Source organism: Peromyscus maniculatus, chromosome 3, assembly GCF_049852395.1.
Source record: "Peromyscus maniculatus bairdii isolate BWxNUB_F1_BW_parent chromosome 3, HU_Pman_BW_mat_3.1, whole genome shotgun sequence".
Lineage (NCBI taxonomy): Eukaryota > Metazoa > Chordata > Mammalia > Rodentia > Cricetidae > Peromyscus > Peromyscus maniculatus.
Window position 1 is genome coordinate 45,783,518 of NC_134854.1, and position 26,444 is coordinate 45,809,961.

Consider the following 26,444-nt stretch of genomic DNA (forward strand, 5'->3'; position numbering starts at 1 on the left):
GGTTCTTTGGACATCATTGATTTGACTAGAGCTAGTGATAATATAACCCACATGGTCAAAAATAGACTTAGAAATTAAAGCTCTTATCTAGAGCCTAACATTGCCCATAATTTGGGGATATAAGAAACCAGAAGACTATGGTATAATGCCTATGAGTGAGGAAGATGCTGTGTGCCTCACACCTAGGAAACTGGAGGGCCTCTGTAAGGACAGTGGGTTCCATTCCCAACTCTGCTCACAAGGATATAGTTACCAAATCCAAATCTCCTCTTCTTCAGCCCCAAGATACAGTTCCTGCTGATCTCTGAGGTATAGGCTTCAGTTGCTGGCCAGGGGACACATTCATTCATTAAGCCTATTACAGAAATGCTAAGCATGTTTATGTAAGCACCCTAAACAAGGTCATCTTCTTCAACATATTTTGTAGATAAAAGACTTTTTTTCCTAGCTACAATTAGGTTTCAGATGCTTGAGGGTAAATATTTAAAGTAAGAGTGCCTTTTTCTTTCTGAGATTGTTCTTCTGTTTTAGCTGGAAATAAAATAGAGCACAGGCACCTTCTTCAATCCCTCCTTGTCTTTCTAAAGAAGCATGAAGGTTGGAAAGATTAACACAGTAATATTTTCAACATAAAAAATTAATATAAGAAGTATAATTTAAAAACTGATAATTGTCTTCAAACCTTAATAAAAGAAATGACACTATTCTAATACAAGTATTTTAAAATAAGTTTTAAATAAATACTAATTTAAATGATTTAGATAACTTGATATTAGAGAACTGAACACACTAAATGGTTATTTTAAGGTATTGTTGCTTTTAATTCATGATGACAATAACTGCCTGCCTCAGTATTTACTCTTGTCTGGCTAGCCAATTTCAATAGGCAAAAGATATTAAGACTAACATCTCAGAATAAAAGCTAATACAAGAATCATGCATATGTTTGCAGTATTTTAATTTTTACTTCATTTCCTTCCAATAAACAGGGATGCTTGATGTTTAAATGTTGATGAAGTATATCTCTGTGACTTAGAGCTTCTCCATTTTTAGCGACCTGAAAAAGCATAGCTGTGCTGTATGCAGAAGGTAAAGTGTCTCAGGACTGGGGTTGCCTGAGAAAAATATTGACTACAATAGATAAACATGTCTCCAAATGCATGGAACGCTTGAGCTGTGTTTATTTGTGAGATATTCCACAATGTGTATTACAAAAGGTTCAGTTGTTTCATCATCTAGATTGTCCTTTTGGATATCTGCAAGGTAGACTGTTACTGAGATAGTTTCCTTACTGAACATCGTCTGTATGGTCTTATAGTGATAGTTGACGAGCCAGACAGTGCTTATGCTCATTAGAAGACCCGATACAATATCTATTACCTGTGGATCATTGTGTAGACTGTAAAAAGTCACTGTGGGTCAGGAAGAAAAATCAGGGGAGATTTCAGCAGGAGAAAAAGTTATTAAATATCAGAGATGGGGCAGGACTGTGGATTGTTAAACAGGGTTTCTAGGGCTATAATTAACTCTCTTATGCAAGTCACACAACCCTATGGATTTTCGTCTCATTAGAAAAAAGAAAGTATTTCTCAGAAGGTCTTTAGGGAATTTCTTAACATTAATGTTCAGGTAGAGTGCACATATGGATCTTTCTGCATTAATCAAAATGCTTATTGATAAAGCACCCCCAAGTATAGTTCTCTTTCAATGCTTTATCAAATAGCAGCAATAATATGTGTAAACTTCTTTGTTTAATTTTCTTGGGAGATTATTTTAATGGAAGAATTTTGGACAACTTTAGATGTAAAAATCGCATCATCTCATTTCCATGACAAGAACAAACAATTATTTATAATTCAGAAGCACAGAGGAGCGTAAATGCATGTCTATTTCTTGTTCTTTGCTGGCTATTTTAGTTCTTCTGATTTTATAAGTCAACTTAACTTTAAAGTTCTTGAGAGTAAATTTAAACTTATACTTCTTGGTAAGCCACACAATTTCCACATCATAATCAGTGTAATGCTAAGCAGGTCTTCAAAATGCAAACTTGTACCCAAGGAGAAGGTTACATTCACTTTCTCATCAAGCCAACTCAAAAGTAGCTATTTTACCAGTGCACAAATTCACACAAAAGTAATTAAATACCGACAGCCTATCTCCTCATAGACATGAAAAATCAGAATGCATATGTTTTTCCTGATTAACCTTTTTCTTTTCACTTTAAACATTGCTTTCAAATGTTGATCCCGGAGGATCAACATTGTGCAACTGACTTGTGAAGTAATATAATGCAAAATAACGTTATATCTTTTAATATATTTAGATTGAGTTTGGCATTGCTGAAGTAAAAAAAAAACATGACATGAATAATCTGGGTATCATCTCACAAATATCAGAGTACCTTCTCTTGTCCCATTATCACTTCCAAACGGAAGCCTTGCATGTGCCTATCTATAACTATACATGCACATATACTCTTTTTATTACAAAACATTCGGGTCCAGTTTAAAGTATAAAATACATTTAAAAGGACTGAAGAAAAATCACTGCCTTGGAAGTAATTCTGTTAAGCAAGAAGTCCATTCATTTTTGTTATTTTATTAATCTAATTGCATGAGAATGTGACAACCCCGCATGTTTTGCACAGCTTAACACACTACCCTGGCTATGCTAAGTATCTGCTTTTCTGGGAACGACTATTTGGAGCTACTATCTATTTTTATTTTGATTTACATATATTTTAATATTCATCTAAGAATCAAGCCCAAATAAATCAATATATAGCATATTTTCTCTTTAACGTATATATGGTTTTATGCATGTGTAATCCCATTAAGTCTCATGAAACTACAGTTTGAATTAATATTAACCACAAATAGTACTTAACTTAAAACATAAGTGAATGAAAGGAACATTGATTTGTTTGCTTTACGTAACTCTGTAAAAGCATCTATTAATGCATTCAATTTGCCAGTTACTTAAACATTTTGCAGATCAGCAGAGTATCATCGTTCAAGATGATGCAACAATGCCTAGGATGTAGCTCAGAGGTACAGCAATTGCTGAGCATTAATAAGATACTAAGTATTATCCCTAGCACCATGATAGGTGTGTGTGTGTGTGTGTGTGTGTGTGTGTACATGTATACATACATATGTTAATATATATAGTACAATATAATGATGTCCTTCTTAGCCAATAAAACAATTTTGCATGCTCAAATAACTGTCACATTTCATTAAGAACATAAATTACACTGACATCATGTGTATTTGATATTAGTTCAGTTCAGCAAATATTTCTTGCATACTTATATTAATTATAATTAATATAAGTATGCCTGCCTATCTACCCATTACCTTACAATCTAAGAATATCTTGGGAAATAATTCCCATACATAAAGAGAGTAGAAAGAAGGAAGATCTAGATTATTCCAGAACTAAAATAACTCATAGTGAAAATTATATCTGAGCTTCCTGTTGCAAGATAAGAAGAAATGGCTAGGTGTAGGGAAAGGGGGTGTTTTCTAGACAAGTAGAACTGGCTGCACGGACACATCTGAAAGAAGCATGTCATCTGTGTGTTTGGAAACACAAATAGTTTGAATTAGTGGAGCATAAACTGCAGCACAGAAGTGACTGATGACTATAAGACTAACGAATTGCCTGGTGTGGGGGCAGAAATTACATTTTCCTTTATTTAAAATGTAGCTTATCAATATACAGATTCAATGCAATCCCCCTCAAAATCCCAACACAATTCTTCACAGACTTGGAAAGAATAATACTTAACTTTATATGGAAAAACAAAAAACCTAGGATAGCTAAAAGAATCCTGCATAATAAAGCAACCTCTGACATTAATCCACATGCCTATGAACATATGATCTTCGACAAAGATGCCAAAACAGTACCATGGAAAAAAGAAAGCATCTTCAACAAATGGTGCTGGCATAACTGGATGTCAACATACAGAAGATTGCAAATAGATCCATATATGTCGCCATGCACAAAACTCAAGTCCAAGTGGATCAAAGACCTGAACATAAATCCAGTTGCACTGAAATTGATAGAGGAGAAAGTAGGACGCCGGGCAGTGGTGGCGCACGCCTTTAATCCCAGCACTTGGGAGGCAGAGGCAGGCGGATCTCTGTGAGTTCGAGGCCAGCGTGGTTTCCAAAGCGAGTTCCAGGAAAGGAGCAAAGCTACACAGGGAAATCCTGTCTCGAAAAACCGGAAAAAAAGAAAAAAAAGAAAAGAAAAGAAAAAAAAAGAGAAAGTAGGAAATAGTCTGGAATGAATTGGCACAGGAGACCACTTCCTAAATATAACACCAGTACTACAGACACTGAGATTGACAATAAATGGGACCTCCTGAAACTGAGAAGCTTTTGTAGTGCAAAGGACAAGGTCAATAAGACCAAACGACAGCCTACAGAAAGGGAAAAGATCTTCACTAACCCCACATCTGACAGAGGGCTGATCTCCAAAATATATAAAGAACTCAAAAAAGCTAGACATCAAAATACTGAACAATCCAATTTAAAAAAAAAAAAGGGGGGCTACAGAGCTTAACAGAGAATTCTCAGCAGAAGAATCTCAAATGGCTGAAAGGCATTTAAGGAATTTCTCAACATCCTTAGTCATCAGGGAAATGCAAATCAAAACAACTCTGAGATACCATCTTACACCTGTCAGAATGGCTAAGATCAAAAACGCTGAAGACAACTTATGTTGGAGAGGATATGGAGCAAGGGGAAAATTACTACACTGTTGGTGGGAATGCAAACTTGAACAACCACTCTGGAAATCAGTATGGCGGTTTCTCAGAAAATTGGGAATAAGTCTTCCTTAAGACCCGATTATACCACTCTTGGGCATATACCCAAGGAATGCTCAATCTTACCACAAGGACATATGCTCAACGATGTTCATATGAGCATTATTCATAACAGCAAGAACCTGGAAACAACCTAGATACCCCTTAACTGAAGAATGGATAAAGAAAATATGGCACATATACCAAATGGAGTACTACTCGGCAGTGAAAAAACAATGATATCACAAAATTTGCAGGCAAATGGATGGAACTAGAAAATATCATCTTGAGTGAGGTAACACAGACTCAGAAGGACAAACATAGTATCACTCATAGGTGGATACTAAATGTGAGGGAAGGGATGGCCAGACTGCAACCGACAACTCTGGAGAGGCTAGCTAACAGGAAAAGACCCAAGGAGGGATGCATGGATGACCCTGTGAAGGAGAAGTGGATGAGATCTACATGAGTGGACTGAGTATGGGGGGGGTGGCAGAGGATGAGGGGTGGGGGATGAGAACATAGGGAAATGGGAGGTTCAAGCTGGAACAGGGACAGAGTGGGAGGGCAGGGAGGAAGATATCATGATAGATAAGGACATCATGGGAATAGGAAGAGGCAGGGTGCTGGGGAGGCTCTCAGGAATCCACAAGGTTGACCCCACCTTGCTCTGCTGGCAGTGGTCCAGAGGATGCCTGGACCTGTCTACTCTAGTGACCAGCCTAGCAAATAACCTAGCTGTCATCATAGAGCCTTTGTTCAGTGACTGATGGAGGCAGATACAGAGATCCATAGCCAGGCACCAGGCTAAGCTCCAGGAATCCAATTGATGAGAGAGAGGAGAGATACTGCAGGTGAGGGACATTGAAATCATGATGGGAGGACTTGCAGAGATGACCTGCTACACTAGTGGAAGCCCATGAACTGTGGACTTGTGGCTGCAGAGCCCCCATGGGACTGGACTAGGCCCTCTGGATACAGAAGACAATTGTTTGGCTCAAATTGTTTGGCTCAAATTGTTTGGGGGGCACCCAGGCAGGGGGATGGGATCAGTCCCTGGTCTATGGGTAGGCTTCTGGAACCCAGTGTCTGTGGTAAGACACCTTGACAGCCTTGATGCAGTGGGAAGGGGCTTGGACCTGCCTAGGCTCAGTGTGCTGAGCTCTGCTGACTCTCCATGGGAGACCTTGATTTGGGGGATGTGGGGATGCGGGGTGGCCTGGGAAAGAGGGCTGGGGGGTGAGATGATGTGTTCCCTCACTTTGATTTGCTGTAAATATCATGATTATTTGTGGGTTATGATGATGATGATTGCCTGAGTAACTTTTCATAGACTTTTGCCAAAACCACAGCCTCTTGAATTGGGTCATCAGATTGTTCTGGAATGACAAAACAGGTCATAAGCTTGACATCTCGGCATTCTCACTGTATCAGTATCCTCTGCTCTCTTACCTTTGGGTCAGATTGCTCCTGTTAAACTTTGCACACAGACATGCTACACATTCAGAGAAAAGCAGTAGGAGATTGAAATATGCCAAAATTTCTTTATTTCTCTGGTTCCCCTCAAGGCTAAGCATACATTGTGTGACTAACATAGCTTCAAGGTTTACAGAGGCATCAGAACCCACAGATTTAACACTACCACGTGTTACAACTTCAGAGCACAGCCTACAAGGCTCTAGTCACCAGCACTTTCCTAACATAACCCTATGTGTAACCCTTGCCAAAGTCAAAAGGAACTTAAATTAATGCTGAGTTAATTTGGTCAGTTTTGGACACTAGCCACCACCTGCCTTGATGACTCTATGAATGAGGATTTTTCATTTCAATAATTCACCCTATATTCACTAAGCTCCTTTCTCCATAGCCTATATATATGGACTTTAATTCAGTGAACAGAAAAAGAGATTAGTCATCAGTAAAAGCAAATTTGATATATGTGCCTTTTGACCCTTAAAGTGATATATATAATACATAGTGCGGGGCATTTACCCATTAACCCCACAGTTCCCCAGAGTTTTCTTGAGTGTGTGCAGCAGGAAATATTAGATAGAAGGATATAGATTGTGTAGATGAACAGATAGAAAATACAGGATAGCCTTCAGAGGGCCTGTAACCTATTCCAATGAGCCCTGACTGTCTCTGCCTCAGGGCATTCACAGAAACGCCAAGGGGTGGAGCAAAAGATCTCCTCCCAGCACAGCCAATTGCAGACCATCTCAGACATCTGCACTCAGGCCGGTAGTCCTAATCATCCTCTCTATGTGGACCTGCTGTGTAAAGCCATGAGGAACTTCAAAATGGGCTCCTACAACACAACATATTAGATAGGATGTTTCTAACATTGATGTTACTTTATTTTTTTTAAATTCTAAATTTAGCCTGAACATTTTATGTCTATCTACTTAATAACATAAGGTTTTTCCAAAATTAAAAAAAATAAAATAAAATGTAGCTTATTTTGTTCTTTTGTGTGTTCCAATAAAACTTCTTCAACAAAAGCAGGCTTTGCGCTGGGTTTTGTCTACCTACTATACTCAGCCCATATACAAGGAGGTTTTATTATATTTTTTATTGTTTGAAAATTTCACGTGTACATATAATGTGCTTTGATCAAATCTACTCAAATTCTTTCCTTTCCCTGCCTGCCCTCGAAGATCACTATTTTTCCTTCCCAACTTCATGTCTTCTGTTTTTTAAGCTGGATGAGTCTACCCTGTGCTACCTGTATGAATGCACTGGAGCATGAATAGCCTCTCAGGGATCACATCCCTGAAGAAAACTGACTCTCCCCGACTCCAGCAGGCATCAGTTTCCAATCGGCTAGGTGTGGGATTTCATACAAACACAGAGAAAATACATTTGAAATTAATTATAGACTTGCTAGTCCATGTAACCTTATCAGTTTTCTTTAAGCATAGATGTGATATGATCATATTTGCATTCTGAAGTAAACTAGCAAAACACTTTATAAATAGTGTAATGTAATTTTTTTCATCAAGTTGATTAATCTTTATAAAAATGTATTACTATGTTAGGCAATATTAAAATAGTTCATTTTAACTACACACACTCATTTTAGCAATAGGTAGCGTGGAAAAAAAACTATTGTATAAATTTCTTATTTGAAATATTCTTTTATCTTGTCATTCTTTAAAAGGTGGTTGGCTTATGCTTTATCCCATTACCCATGCTGATGAATTTGCTTGTTCATGCTCCCATTACCATCTACTTACTCATCATCTTCCTTCAAAACATGGTCTTCTAGAGGGCAGGGATCATGATTTAGTTGGTTCCAAATGACCAAATACATATGACAATTAGGAAATGTTCCCTGATAAAATCAGAACAATTGAAAACACAGTATACACATGGCAGGATGCCCTCTGCCCCATAAAAGATTAAACAAGCAATTTAAACAGGACAACAAGGGTTTTCTTTTAGAGCTGTTTATTTCTATACCCAGCTGAACTAATCTCAACTGTTGCAGACTTTAATAAATAAGCTCTATACTGAAACATAGGATGTTGACTGATTTAATAATTTTGCAGATTTCATTCATTAACTGGAATTCTTCCTGGATTAGGGTGCATCCTAAATCCAACGACTAGTGACATTTGAAAAGGGCATGTGAATATACTGAACTACACACACACACACACACACACACACACACACACACACACACACACTTGTAAAGCTAAACATACAGTTTGGGACCATAAAGTTCTCAGTCAATGTATGTTGAGAATGGATGGTTACCACCTTAAGCTTGGGTATATTTTTTAGATAATGTGTATCTCTTTGAACGTCTTAATAAAACCAGTTCTGCTGTCATAATCACATTCATGCTTCACTGCTTACTGTTCGTGAAACTTTTTACCAGAAACCCTTGTTAACAAACTCGTAAGTGCATGGTGGTATTTTCTTTTTGTCTTGGTAGAACATATCTATAGGAGTTAGCTATGTCCCCTGGAAGAGGATGCTGTTATTGGAAAGCAGATGTGGCACTATCCCAGCATTAAAAGATGAACACAATCAGTGTAGCGTTTATTCTCAGGCCCTTTATAAATAATTTTCTATACCTGTGTCAACTTTCTACCACGGTTTTTCCCAGGGTAAATTATCTAGAGTTTAGTAATTACTCATCCATATTGGAGTACATATAAATATTATCATAGCATGATAGTTTTACTCTGCATTATCAATCTAACAGCTGTGAAGGCTCTGGTTCAAAACTAGTTTAGAATTTACTATAGGAAATTAACATCACAGTGCGTTTGTGCTCTGTTAATGGAACGCTTACATAAGGCAGCCATATAGGACTGCATTAAATGATTAAATGGAGGATTCTCTTTTGTACTTCAGACCATACTTCCAATGTGGAGGAGTAAAATGGTCAGTGTCAGTGCAGGATTAAGGCCAAGGGAGATAATATACTCGGTCTACATCAGTAAGATTTTAAAACTCAGCATGAATTTGATTCAGTTAAGGTGAAGGAAACCAAATGCAGAGGGAACGGAGCAAGTGAGGTTAGAAGCTATGAACTGGAACTCACATTAGAGAGAAGTCGGGGACCTAGAACAGCAGAAGACATGAAGACTGCAGAGTGATGGCCTGGAACTAAACTTCTCCATCTGCAGTAACTAGAGGCAACTTTTGTTTTCAACCTGGAAGAAGTCTAGTTTCTCAGATGCCAAAATGATCAGGGAAGAACCACAGGAAGTAAGAGGGACGCACACCAGGGGAGCACGGAGTACAAACATGCTCACTCAGCAGAGTGCTCGCCCTCTGCTCTCTCCCCTTAGCCTCGATTAAGAAAGATCCCAGACAAGCCTGCAAGGCATTTTAGGAGGATGAAAGAATGCATTTCTCTCTTCCACAGGAGTACTCTAGGCTACAGTCATCCTTGCTGAGACCTAGGAACACACAAAATTTCTACCTGCTAATAGAGACAAGTGGGAGGGCGAGTGTGATCTACATTTCCCGGACTGCCTTTTCTGCTGGAAGGCAAAGGCAATCCTCCAGAGAACAGGAGTTTTAGGTAAAGCAGAGTCATCTAAGGCTCCATTCTAGTTCATATTTCAGTACTCATTTAAAAAGTAGTCACTTCTGGAAAAAGTTAATCACCAATGTGTCACACATTGTTTTCTTACAATGAATGTAATTCACATTTTTCAAATGTGAAATGAATGTTATTTCATGTTTTTAAAAAACAGGCAGCAACGAATGTGATCTGTACCTTTCGTGTGTTCAGAGGAGTAGGTAGTCATTACCTGTTAGACAGCGAAGAGTTCCTAGGATTATTTAGTTGTTTTCCAAACAAAGGAAAAATGCTCAGAGGGTATCATTAAAAAAAAAATTAAAAAATAACAGTTACAGGTTATTTGAATCACAAACCAGCATGGAAGGAAACTATCAAGAAGTAGATGGCTTTGTTCTTCCAACTGCTCACTCTAACTTACAGCCAGTAGTCATATTATTTAAATTCAAACCTCAAAGGATTTAAAACAATTGCAAAGTTAACCATTTCAATTGTCATAGTTGTCATAGTTGGATGTTGAGTTCTTTGGTAAATAGTTGTGGCTAGTTCCTAAAGCAAGGAGGGAAAATTTTCAGGATGTTGGATGGCACCGCTCTAGAGTTTATTCTTTTAAAGATTGATTTCTTACAATCATGTTAATGCTAACATTGCTTTATTGTTTTTGCTATAAAAAAACAATCACAAACTTTGGTTTTTGTTTCTTTACTGTTCTGAGAGACAGGAGTCACCGACTAGTCCCCAGGGGATGAAATCAAGGTGTGGACAAGGCCACACTCCTTGGAAGGGTTGAGCTGCTGGCTTTTTTCTTACAGCTTTTGATTGTTGCAGCATTCCTTGATAGGCAATCACTTCACTCTCATCCTGGCCTCAGGGGCCACAGTGCTTCCTCTGCCTCTGCCTGTGTAATCTTCCTCATCTGAGCTTTCTTAAAGGTGATAACCTAGGGAAAGGGAGTGCTCACCTGGATAACACATGCTACGTTCCTTATGCCAAGACTTTTTATTCCATCTGCAAACTTCTTTTGAGTGAGGAATTAGGATCTAAAAATCAGGTTTTAATGTCTTTGGGGGCCACTGCCCAAATAATTATAATGCAATTTTTTCAATTTGTATTTATTTAATTCTATGTTTCCACTTATCATATACTACGCTGATATCTATTGGCAGAAATGTTAACATTCATAATGTTTGCTCCATGGAAGGCTTCTTCTAGGAAAGTCCGGCCTCCTGTTTTGCTTCAGCTATTTCTTCTTCCTGTCTTGTGATTGTCAAAGCCCAGTTGTGACAGAAAATCCCCCGAGGAACCCAACTCTACATCTTACAATTCGACTTGCTACACCCATCGAATGTGTTGTCATATTTAAGCTGTGACCGAAAAGAGTCTTTCACTGTGGATTCTTAAATGACCTCATTTATAATACATAGTTTAAAATGATTACTTCTAAAGAAAAACATATTAAAAATGGGATATGTCTAGAGATCATAATGAAGGCTGTGTGGGAGACAGAGAGAGCAAATGAGAGAGAAAAATTGTTTTAAATGACTTTTAAAATAAATAAATAAATAAAATAAATAAATAAGGGCTGCACCCAGAAGTATGAGCACATTTTTTAATAAACACTTCAAAATAAAATAAAGGCAACAGTGGTGGTCCACAGTCCTAACCTCTCTAAAATGTCAGAAAAACATCATCAAAACTAAATGAGATATTATGAACATGCACTAAGAATTTAAAATTAATTTTAAAAAGTCTGGATTTGTAGATAAACGAGAATTCTCACAGAGCTTGTGAAGATTAAACCACTTTATAAAGACTAGTCTTTTTTCCCAAAGTTGAACACACACACACACACACACACACACACACACACACACACACACACACCAGTATGATACCATGTCCTCTATTGTATGTTCTTTACTGGGGAGGTATGAGTAAGCATCTCTTCACTATAGATAAGAAAATGAGGGCCTAATAAAACGATAACTCTACCCAAGCCTAACTTGGAGAACTCATGAATTTACTGAGTATGATATGATCAACTTACAGGCAGAAACCACAAGGAAGAAGTCTCTCTCTCTCTCTCTCTCTCTCTCCCTCTCTCTCTCTCTCTCTCTCTCTCTCTCTCTCTCTCTCTCTCTCTCTTCTCTCATAGCTATATACTCTGGAGTAGAAGAGCCCAATGCACAAAAGTACTGCCTACTTTATCTCCCACCTTTTTTTTTTTTTTTTTTTTTGGTTTTTCGAGACAGGGTTTCTCTGTGTAGCTTTGCGCCTTTCCTGGAACTCACTTGGTAGCCCAGGCTGGCCTCGAACTCACAGAGATCCGCCTGGCTCTGCCTCCCGAGTGCTGGGATTAAAGGCGTGCGCCACCACCGCCCGGCTTATCTCCCACTTTCAACAGGAATACAAGTGGAAGAAACCTTGGGAGGGTCTTATACAGGTAAACATATCTGTTTTGATGTCAAGATAGTAAGAGCAGTGTCACATCTAGAGGACAGAGTTCCACAACTTTCTATATCTATACCATCAGAAACACTAACAGCCACTCTAAAACAAATAAATAACAAAAAAACTAAGCACAACTCAATGTTTATTCATTTGCATATTTGTTTATACAATAGAATAAGAGTAAAGAATTAATATTTCAAAAATACAGCTATTTCTAACAAAGATTTTAATAAAATAAACCAGTTGGATGATGCTCTATCTCCTGTGTCCCTGAACACTATAACACACAGTAGGAAGGACCTTAATTTATGTTGAAGTTGTGTGTGGGCTTCTCCCAGAGATCTAACTCATCTCCTTGAAATGTTACATACTTCCAATAAGCTAAATCTATCATTCTTTATATTATATATGGAACATACATATATGTAGATGTATATAATATGATGATCAAATAAAATTAATGTATGAACATTTAGATAATTCTCATGGCCACTTCATAGCATTCTTAAGAATTTGTCTGTGAACTGAGATATTATTTCATTATCTCCGCAGCTACTGCTTGCAAGAGTCTTTGCAACTAAATCCTCACAGACATGAAAGCTTTACATATTCTTTATTATAAAATATTAAGTGTTCCATTAATTTTAAGAAGCCTTCTCAAAAAAGGAAGTTTGCACTTTATGGTTATAGTGACTATTTATGTTTATGGATCTGTAAGAAATGATAGGGGAAAGTTTAATGGGCTGTTTCTTGCAGAAAACTCATTCCCCTCCCTGTCCATTCCCAACATTTTCCCTCCTCTGTGCAATTGACAGAATAGGAAAAACATTTCCTGGAATGACAGGAAAACATAATACTGGAGATTTAATGTTATGAAGCCAGTTTTGCAGATAGAATTTATATTATCTAGCAGCTTCAAAAATGTAGCAATCTTTAAAGTGACTTTGTGTTAGCATGAATTCACAAAGAAAATAAGTAAGGACATATCTTCTTTAAAAGAATCCATCATCAAGTTTGACCTGAATGAACTTCTACAGATAGAGGTTTGATGTGGTTGAGGTATTATGTAGGCAGAAGATGTAAATACAAATCAGGTAGATAAGAAGGCCCAGAGGAAAGGTAAAGAGGAGGCAATGGAGAAAGATGGGAAAGGAAAAGAAGAGGGCAGAAGAGAAAGAGAAATACATTAGTCTCCTATCTTTTATCTGATGTTTTGATTTCTACAGATTTAGTGCCCCATGTTCAACTACTTCCCAAAATATTCAATATTAAATTACAGAAATGAAAAAAAAAAACTTCTGAAGTTTAAACATCTTTAATTGCAGCATATTGTTTAATTGTTCTATTTTATTAGTATTGAAAATCTCTTACCATACCTAATTTATAAATTAAGCTTTATCACAGATATGTGTGCATAGCAAACAGCACTATATTTAAGATTCAACATTGTTGCACTTTTAGGTACCTACTGACACTCCCGTTGAAAATCTCGAACAAGGGTGGCAAGCAGAAAAAAAACAGAGAGCAGCCTTCCACTCCCCCCAAACCACATATTGGATCCATTAGATTTAGGTGTGACATAGTTAAGCACTTTTTAAAGATGGGGATTAAAGCACAATTAAATAAAAAGGAATTTTTAATGTAAAATTAAACTTATGAAAATGTAAAATACAACTGACATCACAACCCAGTGGTGGAGGCCAACAGGCTGGCTCAGCAGGTAAATGCACTTGCCACCAAGCCTGACGATCTAAGATCTTCATGACCATATGACAGAAGGAAAGAACCAACTCCAAATAGTCATCCTCTGACTACATACATACCCTGGACACACACATGCTTATACACATAAATAAATAAAAATTTAAAAACCTTAAAAATTCCAGTTGTTGACTTCTAAAGAAGAACGACAAGTCAAGAGAGCCAAAGTGAGCCAAAGGAAGCCTTCAAAACTGATCTAAGCCCTTCATCCAAAGCCAGAAGGGTGGATGGTGGGTAGGTCACATGTGAGTTCTCACTACTTCAGTGTAGTGAGCAAAATCACCCTTTACCTCTGTCACTTAATGCACTCTTTTTAAAATAACTTTTTTTGACACAAGGTCTCATTCATCTCAGCTCATCATTGTTGCAACCTAACCATGCAACTGAGGATGACTTTGAACTTCTGATTTTCCTGCCTATAAGTGCCTCGTGCTCTGATTATAGTTATCAACCACCACATCTAGACATGAGGTATTGAGAACAGAACTCGAGACTTGGTGAAGGCTTGCCTCCCCAGCACTCAGTTAATGTATTTTTTATATATGTGTTATATATTTATATCTTAAAAATAGGGACAACAACCCAGTCTATATACATACAGGTGTGTGTGTGTGTGTGTGTGTGTGTGTGTGTGTGTGTGTGTGTGAGAGAGAGAGAGAGAGAGAGAGAGAGAGAGAGAGAGAGAGAGAGAGCTCATTTTTTAAAGAGTGTAAGCAACTTAGAAAAAAAAGTTTGCTATTTCAAAACAGTTGGCCCATGACACAATTGTAAACTTGACACTTGGCACTCACAGTAAGAGCAGCCGTAGACTTCTGCACGCAGACCTATGTGGCCTTCTCCATTCCAGTCGAGGGGTACGATGCGGACGTAACGGGCAACAATGGCATGCTGCAGGTCATGCCGGACCACACTGTCAGAATTGACATTTCCAGGAAAAGCCTGCAAAGAAAAATGCATTTAAAAACCCATGAAGAACACCACCGTGACAAAGGTATATTTTCTTCTCCAGTGATGAAGTTTCATTTTCTCACATCAGAAACAAAATGAAAATAAGGTTTTTCATTTCTTTTATTTAAAAATTCACTGTTTTGGTGCTTTGGGGAGATAACTACATAGGTAAAACACTTGCCATGCAAACTGAGGATTGAAGACTGGGTCCTAGAATTCTTGCAAAAGTTAGCAGATGTGGGGGCCTACAGGAATCCCAGCACTCCTGAGAGATAGGATCCCCAGGGCAAGCTAGCTGGCTTGACTAGTAAAAGAGGCAAGCTCCTAGTCCTGTGAGAACCTGCCATGGGAAATAAAGAGGAAAGTAATGGACAAAGAGACCAAGAATCAATGTGGGGCGTCAACCTCACATATACAGACATACACATGCAACACACACTTTTACATTTGTGGGGAAAAGAAAAGCAAAAACAAATATTATTTTAAGTGAAAAATTGGCCAGAGTAACCAGATATCCCTTTATACACAAAAATATCTTCCCAAAGAACTACCGCAGGCTCTATTGTTATTTCATATGACAGCTGTCAGGGACAGGAGAACCAGGTGCATCTGTGGTGACAGTCTACATCTGGGAAAGCCAGAAACCCCCAAGAGTAGCCCTTGGGTGGTTTGGTTATTCAGGATACCCTTCAGTTTCTTTGATAAACAACTGGAAGAGTATTGGGTAACACAAATATGTCTGAAAGCATGGAGAATGAACGTCTACCTATACTGAATTTAGGAGTTCACCATCTGCTGGAAAATTTGAGAAGTGTAGGGTATCCAGCTCACCAAAGGGTAGTGTAGCATTTCCTAAAGGTTAATCAATATAATGATTCACTACAATATAACACTCAGCACTTCTCTTCAAATCCAAACATGCTTTGAGATTTAAGACATGATCCTAACTGAAGTTTTGTTTTTTCTTTCTTCTATTTATTGAAAAGAGATTGGTTTTTTCATACAATACATCCAGACTATGCTTTCTCTTCCCGCAACTGCTTCCATCTCCTCCCCACCTCCTCACACAGCACAATCCACACCCTTTCTTTCTTGCTTCGATTAAAAAATAAACAGGCATCTAAACAAATAATGAAATTAAATAAAAACAAATCAGAGTAGGACAAAACAAAATAAAGAGCCAAAGAAAAAGCGCCAGAGACACACATTTGCACACACAGAAACCTGAAATTTTAATCACTGCAGAGAGGAGGCCTTCCCATTCATGTTGTAAACCATCCAAAGTGGTAAATATATCTCAATATAGTAGTATTTTTAAATTGTAAAAATACAGAGAGAGGTGCAGCCAAGAATTTAACAAAATAACCCAACACTTATATAATATGTTGTTATTTAGAGATTTTGTACATTCTGCATTGTTGTGCCCTATAGAAAACTAATTTTTTTAAGTATTCTATTTTCTCTGGTCAACATTTGGACTCACAGAGAAGAAATGTGATAACTGGATGTTTAACGCCTAGGCAAGGGAAACCAGGGCGAAGTCACAAGCTCATCCATCTGTTTACTTTATTTGAAAATTATATTTTCAGATAGAAATAAATGCATTTTCTACTTAGGCACAATACATTTTATTTTGATATTATATACTTGAATACAAAAATTGAAAGTCTTATTGAGAATTTCTGTCTCCCACACTGCCATTATTAAATTGATATCTGTCTTGTCCTTCAGATGATCCGTTTAACTTGTGTATTTTACTTTTCATTTTTGTTTCCACAAATTGTTGACATGATCAATATTTTCTCTTTTGACTCATTTTTTTAAGAAATATGCTTCTATTGTGACCATTGGCACCAATATCACCTCCATCATTTTGTTATAAGCAATTTAAGTCTGAATGGCCTTGTTGAATAAAATGTAGACTGCCCATCAGAGCTTGTACTGCTTCGTAATTAAACTGCCATTGGTCTTGGAAAGTTGTTCTAAGGTAATTTCATTCTTTCTCTGATTGCAGTTTTTCACATAACTATGAAAAAGGGAAGAAATAAGACACAGACTAATTTTTTACAAAAATATTAAGATTTGGAAGTCTGCTTCAAAAATTGAACATTGAAAAAAGCTTGAAGATTTAACCTATAAAATAACACCATTTAAAATTCAACCTTCATCTGAACAGATACTATATAATAATAAGAGCTTTCCAGAGGCTCGAAAACACCAGCCAAATTTATCACTAAAGACTAAAATAAAAAATCAATTTACAGAAACCTGTTGGTTGTATGCTGCTGCTATTGCTTTTTTTCTGTTGGCTGTGATTTGTATGTTTGCACAGGGTAGGATATTTTTACTATTATTATTTTGGTTAACACAGCAGTCATGTAACTCACAGTGCTTTATAATCAGTAACTAGCAACATAATGCAATACTTTATTTTGCTGTTACTCTTAGACTGACAACCCTATAAATTGCACAAACACAGAGAAAAGATAATTTTCAGATACATTGTAAGTCCCTCACAAGATTAACTTTAAACTAATCAATAGCACTGAAGTTTTTTTAATAATCAAAAATTTTCCATGTACACTAATTATTCCTATGGCTCACATGGTAATTCAGATGGTCCAAGATGAGAAGCAAACATTTCCATAAAGTACCGTAAAGTATGTTTTCTAGGTTTAGTGTTCAGCGTATTTCTCTGTCTTATGTACTTTGCACTTTAACAGCAACTTATGAAATGTATAACCTATCCTTTCTTGTCTTGCAAACAGTAAAATTAAGAGTAGACCACAGTTGGCCGATGTGGTGGCTACATTTTACCAGCTTCTCTCCTTGGATGATTTTGTTTTCCTTTTGTGGGGTGGTGTTAAAAGCAATCTGGGACTGGGTGCATGTTTGGCGGATGCTGTAGCAATGAACTATGTCATCACCCTCCTAAGAGACTGAATCAGTAAAGTATGTGCTGCATTCAGACACGATCCCAAAGTCAACATCCCTCAGCGGACGGCTTTGTCATTACTTGGCATTTAAAAGTCAGTAAACTTAGAGAAAGAGTTTTAAACCATTGAAGCATGTAACTCATTAGACTGAAGATTTAGACTAGTGCTCTGTGTGGTATGTGTGAATTAATGTTTCCCCTCAAATGCACTACCATGGGGTCTGAGATGTGACTTGTAACGTGTTTTATGAATAGAATAAGTATATTTAGTCCTCATAAAACTTCCATAATTTTTTAAAGAGACTTTACAGAAAACACCATAACATACCCAGCAAACTAATGAGATGTTGTATCTTAAAGATTTTGCTTAACAAAAATTGAGCCTAAAACCCAAAGCCTTTGTGTAAATTGGCATGGATAGACATCGCAACGGTGCTGAGAGCAGTGAACTTAGGAGATTGCAGGGGGAACACAATAACATCAAACATGTGCTTCCTAATGTGGGAGATGATGTACCAGTTGAAGACATCTCTACTTCGGTAGAGACAGTGTCTATTCTTCATTTTGATACTGTAAACTGTGACCACTATGATCATTTCACCTGTAATTCTATTTATTTGTGGTTTTATTTTTATTTCTCCATTCGAACAACTTATATCTAAATGGAAAAATGAATCTGCCATTTTGTAGCGTCACTATGAGTTCCCAAGTTATTCTTGTCGAGGCAAACATATAGAATGTCATTCTTGGTGTGTTGCACCTCTTGCCACTCTTTCTGGCCTCTTACCCTGCAATCTCTCCGTTCTCATTGTTGTTATCCAGCAGGTCACACACATCCTGACGGTACTTTCTGACTATAGGTATATTCCCTGACCACGCTTCTCAAATCCCAGCTATAATAAGGGCACCTCATGGAATTCTAGACTATACCTATTTGGTCCCTCTGCATTGGACTCCTCAAGTACAAGGGGCCAGTGGTCAACAACTACCTATTTACTTCTTCATGAAGTGAAAGAATAAAGCCCTGCATGCACCAAATCCTAGCCATTTATATATACATTCTTGTTATTTCTATTCTCTATTTATAGTTAATAAGCCTTATGCTTGATAATATCCTACAAGAAAAAAATAGATCATGCTAGTCTGTCTCAAGAAGACACTAGGGTAATGAATAAAAATTTCCTAGAGTTATGAGGTTGTCATTATAATTATGCAAAGTAGTGAGAAATCACAGGACTGTTGGAGAAACGGAAATGATCGTACAAAATCCAAAGGAGACACACTAGCAGTAAAACAAAAGTTAACTCTCTCATCCATCAAATCCAGCAGGCTCATATTGGACAGTCACTGGAAGTTTGCTGAAAATACATATTTGGTTCATGAACCAATGCAAATGTGAGACAAAGGTCAAGAGTTTTACCAGCTTGTGAGAGGCAACACTTTCTTGGGGAACTACCGGTCCTGACTTGATTGAATACACCTCTTCCTCTTAATTTTCTCAGCACTATGCAAGTACCTTAACATTATTTTACTAGATGATTAACATGGCCTTTCCTTGAATCTAAGACCAAGGATTTGCCTGGCTTCTTGCATTCAGAGTAATATTGGCAATATTTCCCTGTGAAGTTTGTGCATTGATACTTTGCTTTACTGAGTAATATTTTATTGTACAATCAAAAGAAAATTTGAATATTTTACATAGTACATAAAGCTGTGTCCGTCATGATAAAAGTGAGTTTAAAAACTGCTAGTTGATCCATGGTGAAGTCAGAGGTCAATAAGTAATTTCTCAGTTGGAAGGTGATAAATTGCCACAGAGTAGATAGGGAAAGTGGGACCCAATCAAGGAGGATATTAGAAAGAGAACTTTTGAGTTTTGAATGGAATTAAATGTATGATATTTGGTAAAAGCAGTTATCTATATGCTAATTCAAAAAATATATTAAAAACAAAAAACAATGTGTGTGAGAGCATACAAATGTGTGTGTGTGTGTGTGTGTGTGTGTGTGTGTGTGTGTGTGTGTGTGTGTGTGTATAGCTTTAACATCCCTTCTTTGGTCTCTGCTCTCTGCTATAAAATGGGATTCCTCCTATAGTAAACACATAGAGTCAGTTGGAGGATCCAACTTACCTTTTAACATAAAATCCAAACAGTTTCCTAAAGGCTAACCCTCCTGGCACTAAGCCCAAGGCGAAATTTCTGAAATTCTTATGCAAAAGAAATGATTCTGCACTAGGAACAGAGTGTTCAATAACACTGGTATAAAAAGGTTGCAAACAATTGCACAGGGAGTTTCTCTGAGTTTCCCTCAATGAAGCCCCATGGAAAACGCCAAAACTTTTTTCAGGAACCACAGATTTACAGTTTAACTAAAATGTTCAATGCAGGACTGCTGTTCCGTTCTGACTGGCTCTTGGATGTACTTACATGGCAATTTGTTCACTTTTCAACTGAAACTAGTCTTAAGCATCTCAGGGAAGGGTTGGAGCATGTCTTCAGGGTATGCTCTGTAAACAAACATAGCTTTCCTTGAGTTTATAAGTGTTAATGCCATGAACATGAGAACACACTTGTTGGAAAGGCTCTGTACTAAATCCCTTTCTATATGGACAAGTCAACATTCTCAAGAACAAGGAACAAGCAGGAAAGGGGTCAAGTATTGTTTAGGGTGAGAATTCATAATAACTAAATAAATTGCTATTTTAAATTTTTCATTCCCAAAACAAAATCATTCTTTTGGATACCTTTATGGCACGAAATGTAAATACTTCTGATGCTAAATGTATTGACTGACTTGAGCATTTTGTAATGGCTTTACACTTTCTCAACTTAATATAAATATGCATTCTATTTTATATGAGCATATCATTTACTACTTTTTACTTTCAATTGCATGATTAATATCTAGTAATGGTTTTAGAGCTATCTAATGAGGCAAAAATAGTATATCCTGGGTCTTCAGATACTAATCCTTCATCATATATTTGACTATCATTTTTCATGGGGGTAGGGAAGGAAATCCCCCAATGTGATTGTTAAGTTACCATTCTTCCATTTTTATTAGTGTTAGTTCCTTACTGCCTTGTGCTGAAAATACTTTTGGAAAAATAGCTTAGGTTACTCTTCATTCTCTTTAAGTGTGAGCCTTACCCTAATGGCTTACACTTTCATTTTTTTAAAATGTGCTTTTGCATGCATGAATTTATGTCCTGCCTGTATGTGTCTGTGCACTACCTGTGGACCATGCCTATGGAAGATCCCTTTTGAGTAGACCTGCAAACATGGTTAGCCACTATGTAGTGCTGAGAACTGAACCTGGGTCCTCTACAAAAGCAGCCAGTGCTCTTAACTGATCAGCCCCTTCTTCAGTTTCTTACCTTTCTTTTGACAGAGAAAAAAATTAGTGAAGATAATGCAATCACTTTTTAAAATTTTCTTAAGCATAGCTATTTCCACAGTCACCTTGAACCTCCCTATTTGACCTCTGATCATGTTGCTATTATCATTATTCAACAGCTTAAATGTGTCCATGTATTACCACTAGCCACACTATTCCCTGTCCTCTTTCAAGAGTGAGATCATTTTAATTACCTTCTTTCGATTTCATCCCCTGATGTTCTCAGAATATATTCAGTTGGAAATTCATCTATCTAGAATTCTCTCAATTTTCTCCTAGCTCAAGTTCCCTCAAGTTTTTATCTCAGTTTACTCTTCTGAGTTTAATAACATCAAATCTAGTTAGAGTTTTAAGCATCATTGGTCATTAGATATATTCAACTTAAAATAACCATAACTCTGGCATGAGGGTTTACTAAAATTTAACAATCAAAAATGTAAACACACTCTTGAAGATATCAAGGACTACAAAAACAATTTTCAGTAGATTCCTTGTCCACTGATGTTTGAAATGTAAAATCTTGGCAAACAGTTTGGAAGTTCCATAAATATAACCAGCAATCCCAGTAGTCGTGAAATTATGAGAATTTCATTTATGTAAGAGTGTGTATATGGACTTGTCTATTAGCTTCGGTGTTGATCACTCTAGAAACATGTAGAGTGTGTGTCAACTGACAAATGGGTAAACCAAGTGAGTCATCTACAGGTTGGTCCTTCCTTCTCTCCTTCCACATCCCATTGAAGAGTGCTTCCTGCCTGCACTGTCTTCCACCACCTTACACTCCTGGCTTCTCATTGTCCCCATTCTCATGTTATTTTCTTTCCTTAAAAAATTCTTTTTGCCTCAAATTTTTTTAGTGAAAGCAAAATCAAGTGTCAATCATTTTAAAGTAAATCTAGAGAACTCCACTAAATTTCTTTAACCCTTCAATGCATTAAATTATAATACATATATTATTTTAATCTCCCAAACAACTTCATATGCAGCTCCCTAAGATTATAAGTCACACTAGCCATCTTTTTCTCCTACAGTTAATCTCCAGCACTGATAATTTGAAACTCAAGCTTCCTTTCTAAATTCTAAGAACATGTGACTCTGAAAACTTGATATTATTCATCCTTGGGGTTGTGATTTCATTTAGATTCCAGGACAAGAATGGCATGGTGCTCGCTCTCTGGTCTTCCTGATCATCTCAATCTATGTAAAGGATCCATCACTTTAAGGCTAAAATCAGGGATCAATTCCTGGAGCACTTTTTTCAGCCATAAGTTAGAGTTTGCAAAATGAGCTGGCATTTTCAGCTTTCTGGCAGTTGTCTTTGTTCGAGAAGGCAGGAGGTATTTGAAACTGATATACAAAAGCATAAGCCAAAATAACTCTGTCTGCAGATTTCCAAAGCTTGTCTTCGAACCATCCTGAACAGGAGAATGAGGATTAAGAAATAATAGATAGGAAAAACAGAGACAGAGACATAAAAGTAAAAGACAGAGGCACAGGACAACTTTGGGAGGGCTCTGAGTCAATACCACAGCAGCCCTAAGTTTATTTCTCAGGGCCTTTTTATACCCAAAGCAAGGGGTATGGTAATATTTTATTTGTGCTGAAATGTGATTTTATTTATATGTTAATAAATAAAGTTGCCTGGAGATCAGAGGTCAAAGCAAGCCATAAGCAGAGTCAGGCAGTAGTAGCACACACCCTTAATCCGAATACATGGGCAGGCAGAGTTACTGTGTGGTCAAGGACACAGCCAAGCGTAGTGACAGGAACCTTTAATCCCAGTACCAACCATAGAGACCTGGAGATCTGTATAGACAGGCAGTGATGAGGAAGCCATGTGGTTAGGTTTGGAGCCAATGAGAAGGCAGAACAGAAAGACAATAAAAAGACAAGTCAGACAGGAAGAAGCTCTCTCTCTGGGGAAGCTACTGCTGGTGGTAAGCTAAAGTTAGTCATGGCTCTCTGATCTCTTTGGCTATTAACCTCTGTATTTGACTCTGCATTTCTTATTCACTAAGACTGTTTAGAATATCATCTACAGGGGGAAAAATGACCTCCCCCTCTCAAGGACATCATGGTTCAAAGTACAAACAAGTATAAACACCTCCTTAATTCTCAAGACATCTGGTAACCATGCCTTTGGCCAAACATCCTGTTACCAAACCTTAGAGAGCAAAGACAAGCTTTAACTCTCCAACCTTGAGGCCAGATGGAATCAAGGCACAAACTGGAGTCACTGTGTTCCCACACCTTTTTCTATTTCCTTCTCATGTTTGCTAACATTGCTATCCTCCTAGCCTCTTATGCAGGGATCTTCTGCTGCGTCAGCCCCCTCCTCTACCTCAGTTGTTTCACATTGATGGGTGCCCTATGTCTCTAATACCAGCTTCCTATTCCAGAGGCCACTGCATTTTGTCAAATCCACTTTCTCCTCTTACAGATCTCTGGTCCTCTCCTTCCATCTGGACTCTTTCTTCCTTAAGTCAGTGTTCATACAAGAGAAATCTTTCTAAATTAAAATCTCAATATGCATGAACTTAATTACTTTACCCAAAGTATAGATACTTGCCTTTGTTTACATGTTGCCAACTCAATAAGTTGGAAAGAATAATTTGCACAATTATCACCCTTTGTTTTGTTTATAGGATGCTAAATGATTCACTTAACAGATTCTTCTTAACAAATTAGCGAAATTGACTTAGCTGAACAAATATATTTGTTTTATTGGTATCCTACAGAGACACTCGTGTTAGCTTCAGTTAGACCTGAAGTAAGTAGAAAATTGCAGCTCCCAACTGACAAAAATTCTGTCTTTTATTCAAACCTTTAATGCTCTCTTTTTCTGAATAACAAAAGATTAAGCATCTCTTTTTCAATGTGCTTGATATTTGTATAGCTATGTCCATGATTTCTCATGCATATGAAATTTTTATTTTCCTTCTGAATTGAATAATTTAGAACTACAAATATATGACCATCACTTTAACTTTGGAGCAAAATTTGTTTATCTAAGCAGGGAACTGGAAAGACGACAAAGGCAATGTTGCAGATTACAGATAAGTTGGTCCTCTGACTTAAAGATGGGCTAAAATATTCTTCACCATAATCCTGTGTTAATTTTGTGTAAAGTTCCAGGAACATGCAGACAAGATAGATGTTGCACATTTGTACTAATATTGCCCATTCTTGGCACTGAGATGAGGCTAATAAGCAATGGATTTTGTTAGCCAAGCACCTGGAAGTATTCTGGAAGGAGAAAAGAAACCAGAGAGTTGTTTGGAATCAGATCTTTTGAATAACTGACAATGTTAACAACCAAGTCTTAATAGCGACTGAATTTTCCTAAGAATAAAATGACTCTACACATCTATTTTATTCGACTTGGCTTTGGAAAAATATTCTATGAAAGTATACAAAGAGTCAGTATCTAACCTGGCATCATCCTGAGAAGAGATAAAAAGAAAACCAAATAAAGCCTTTTATAGAAAGAAAGACAGCACATAACACAAATCTTATCTGAGATTATATATTGATCTCCATATTTAAATGTCACTGTAAATATGAAGAAACTATTTTATGTATGTAATTATAAGACTTATACAAATCTTTTATTATTTATTTATGTGAGTGTGCATGCGTGCGTGCGTGCGTGCATGTGTGTGTTTGTAGCTTTTTAGAGACAGTGTTTCTCTGTGTAATAGTCCTGGCTGTCCTGTAACTCACTTTGTGGACCAGGTTGGGTTAAACTCATTGAGGTCTGCCTGCCTCTGCCTCCCAAGTGCTGAGAGTAATGGTGTACATAAAGTATGAAAGGCTAAGCATCATAAATGATTTCTTGCAATACTGATATCTGCATAGTATAGGTTTTTTCCAATGAGGTAAAATTTATAATCAAATGTTGACACAAGTGGTGAGGTAAAACTTATATAAAATAACACTCCCCCTGCAGTGCGTGATGGTGCCCTAAAGTTGAATGCCATGCTAAGGACCTGAAAGTCATACTTTATTATGCCATTGTTAGTCAAAGGATGAGGAGGGCAGCATTTTGCATCACAGCATTCAGGCATGTAATGCTTTTCTTTAAACTATCTATGGAACTTGAATACATGGCATGAATAACTAAATTTCAAAGGCTGACAAGTTTTTACACTCTATTATAAAGAGTAAAAGTATAGTGTAGTGACATGCAAAGTGACCATCACTGTGATATCTGGTAAATATGAAGTAATAATGTACTTTCCTGAGAAAATGAATGTACATCCAGTGCAGTCCTTGAACAGTTTCTTAATGTAAAGAACAAATAGATAAGCTATACAAAAATGATCAAATAATGGTATAATCTTTATAAATACTTTGTTCTTAATAGAATAGTACGTTTATTGTGTTATTATATTTTTTTAGTGTGGAAATCTAAACCAGGGCTTTGAGCAAGCTGGACTCATGCTCTGCCACAGGGCTTTGAACAAGTGAGGCTTATGCTCTGTGACAGACTAATCTCCGGCCTACCATGTCTTTTCTTGATTACAAACTCTTACACCATGCACATATGTACATTACTAATCAAACTCAATGAGTTATATTTTTTAAGTAGAAAATAAAGGAAGGTGAGGACATGAAGAGGATTGAAAAGAAGTTGGAGCATGAGACCGATGGTGAATATAAATATGTTGTATTCATAAAATTCTCAAATAAAATAAAAAGAAATGGGTTAACAAAATAAACTCCCAGAGACATTTTTGACATACGGAACAATATAAATATTAATTATGTATATACATGAACTGTAGACCTAAACTTTTATGTACACCAAAAGTTCAGGTCATTGGGGAAACTTTGCCATAAAAATGTGGCTGTACTTCATGTAATTGTTTCAGAGTAAGTGCCTGTGGATGTTGGGGACAACTGTCGAAATGTGTACTTCTGGAGTGGTATACTTGTTAGTGCTGAGGACAGATCTAGAGGTCATTGTAGATTATGTCTGGCAGGCAATGGCTCACTGATCTGTTATAGTGAAGGCCGAAAAAGGAATGGAATTTGCAGCTTTATCTCTCAGTAGTGAAATGTGCTATCTGGGTTACTGTTATAGTC

The 26,444-nt window shown here is 37.1% G+C and overlaps 1 protein-coding gene across 1 annotated transcript in view; it reads right to left on the bottom strand.

The window, feature by feature from the left end:
* The window catches only part of Cntnap2 (contactin associated protein 2), a 2,081,518-nt gene that overhangs the window by 1,247,764 nt on the left and 807,310 nt on the right, over positions 1-26,444 (bottom strand). The window contains exon 4 of the mRNA XM_042273149.2: positions 14,867-15,014. Coding sequence (XP_042129083.1) covers positions 14,867-15,014 — 148 coding nt within the window. The remainder of the gene's footprint in view (positions 1-14,866; positions 15,015-26,444) is intronic.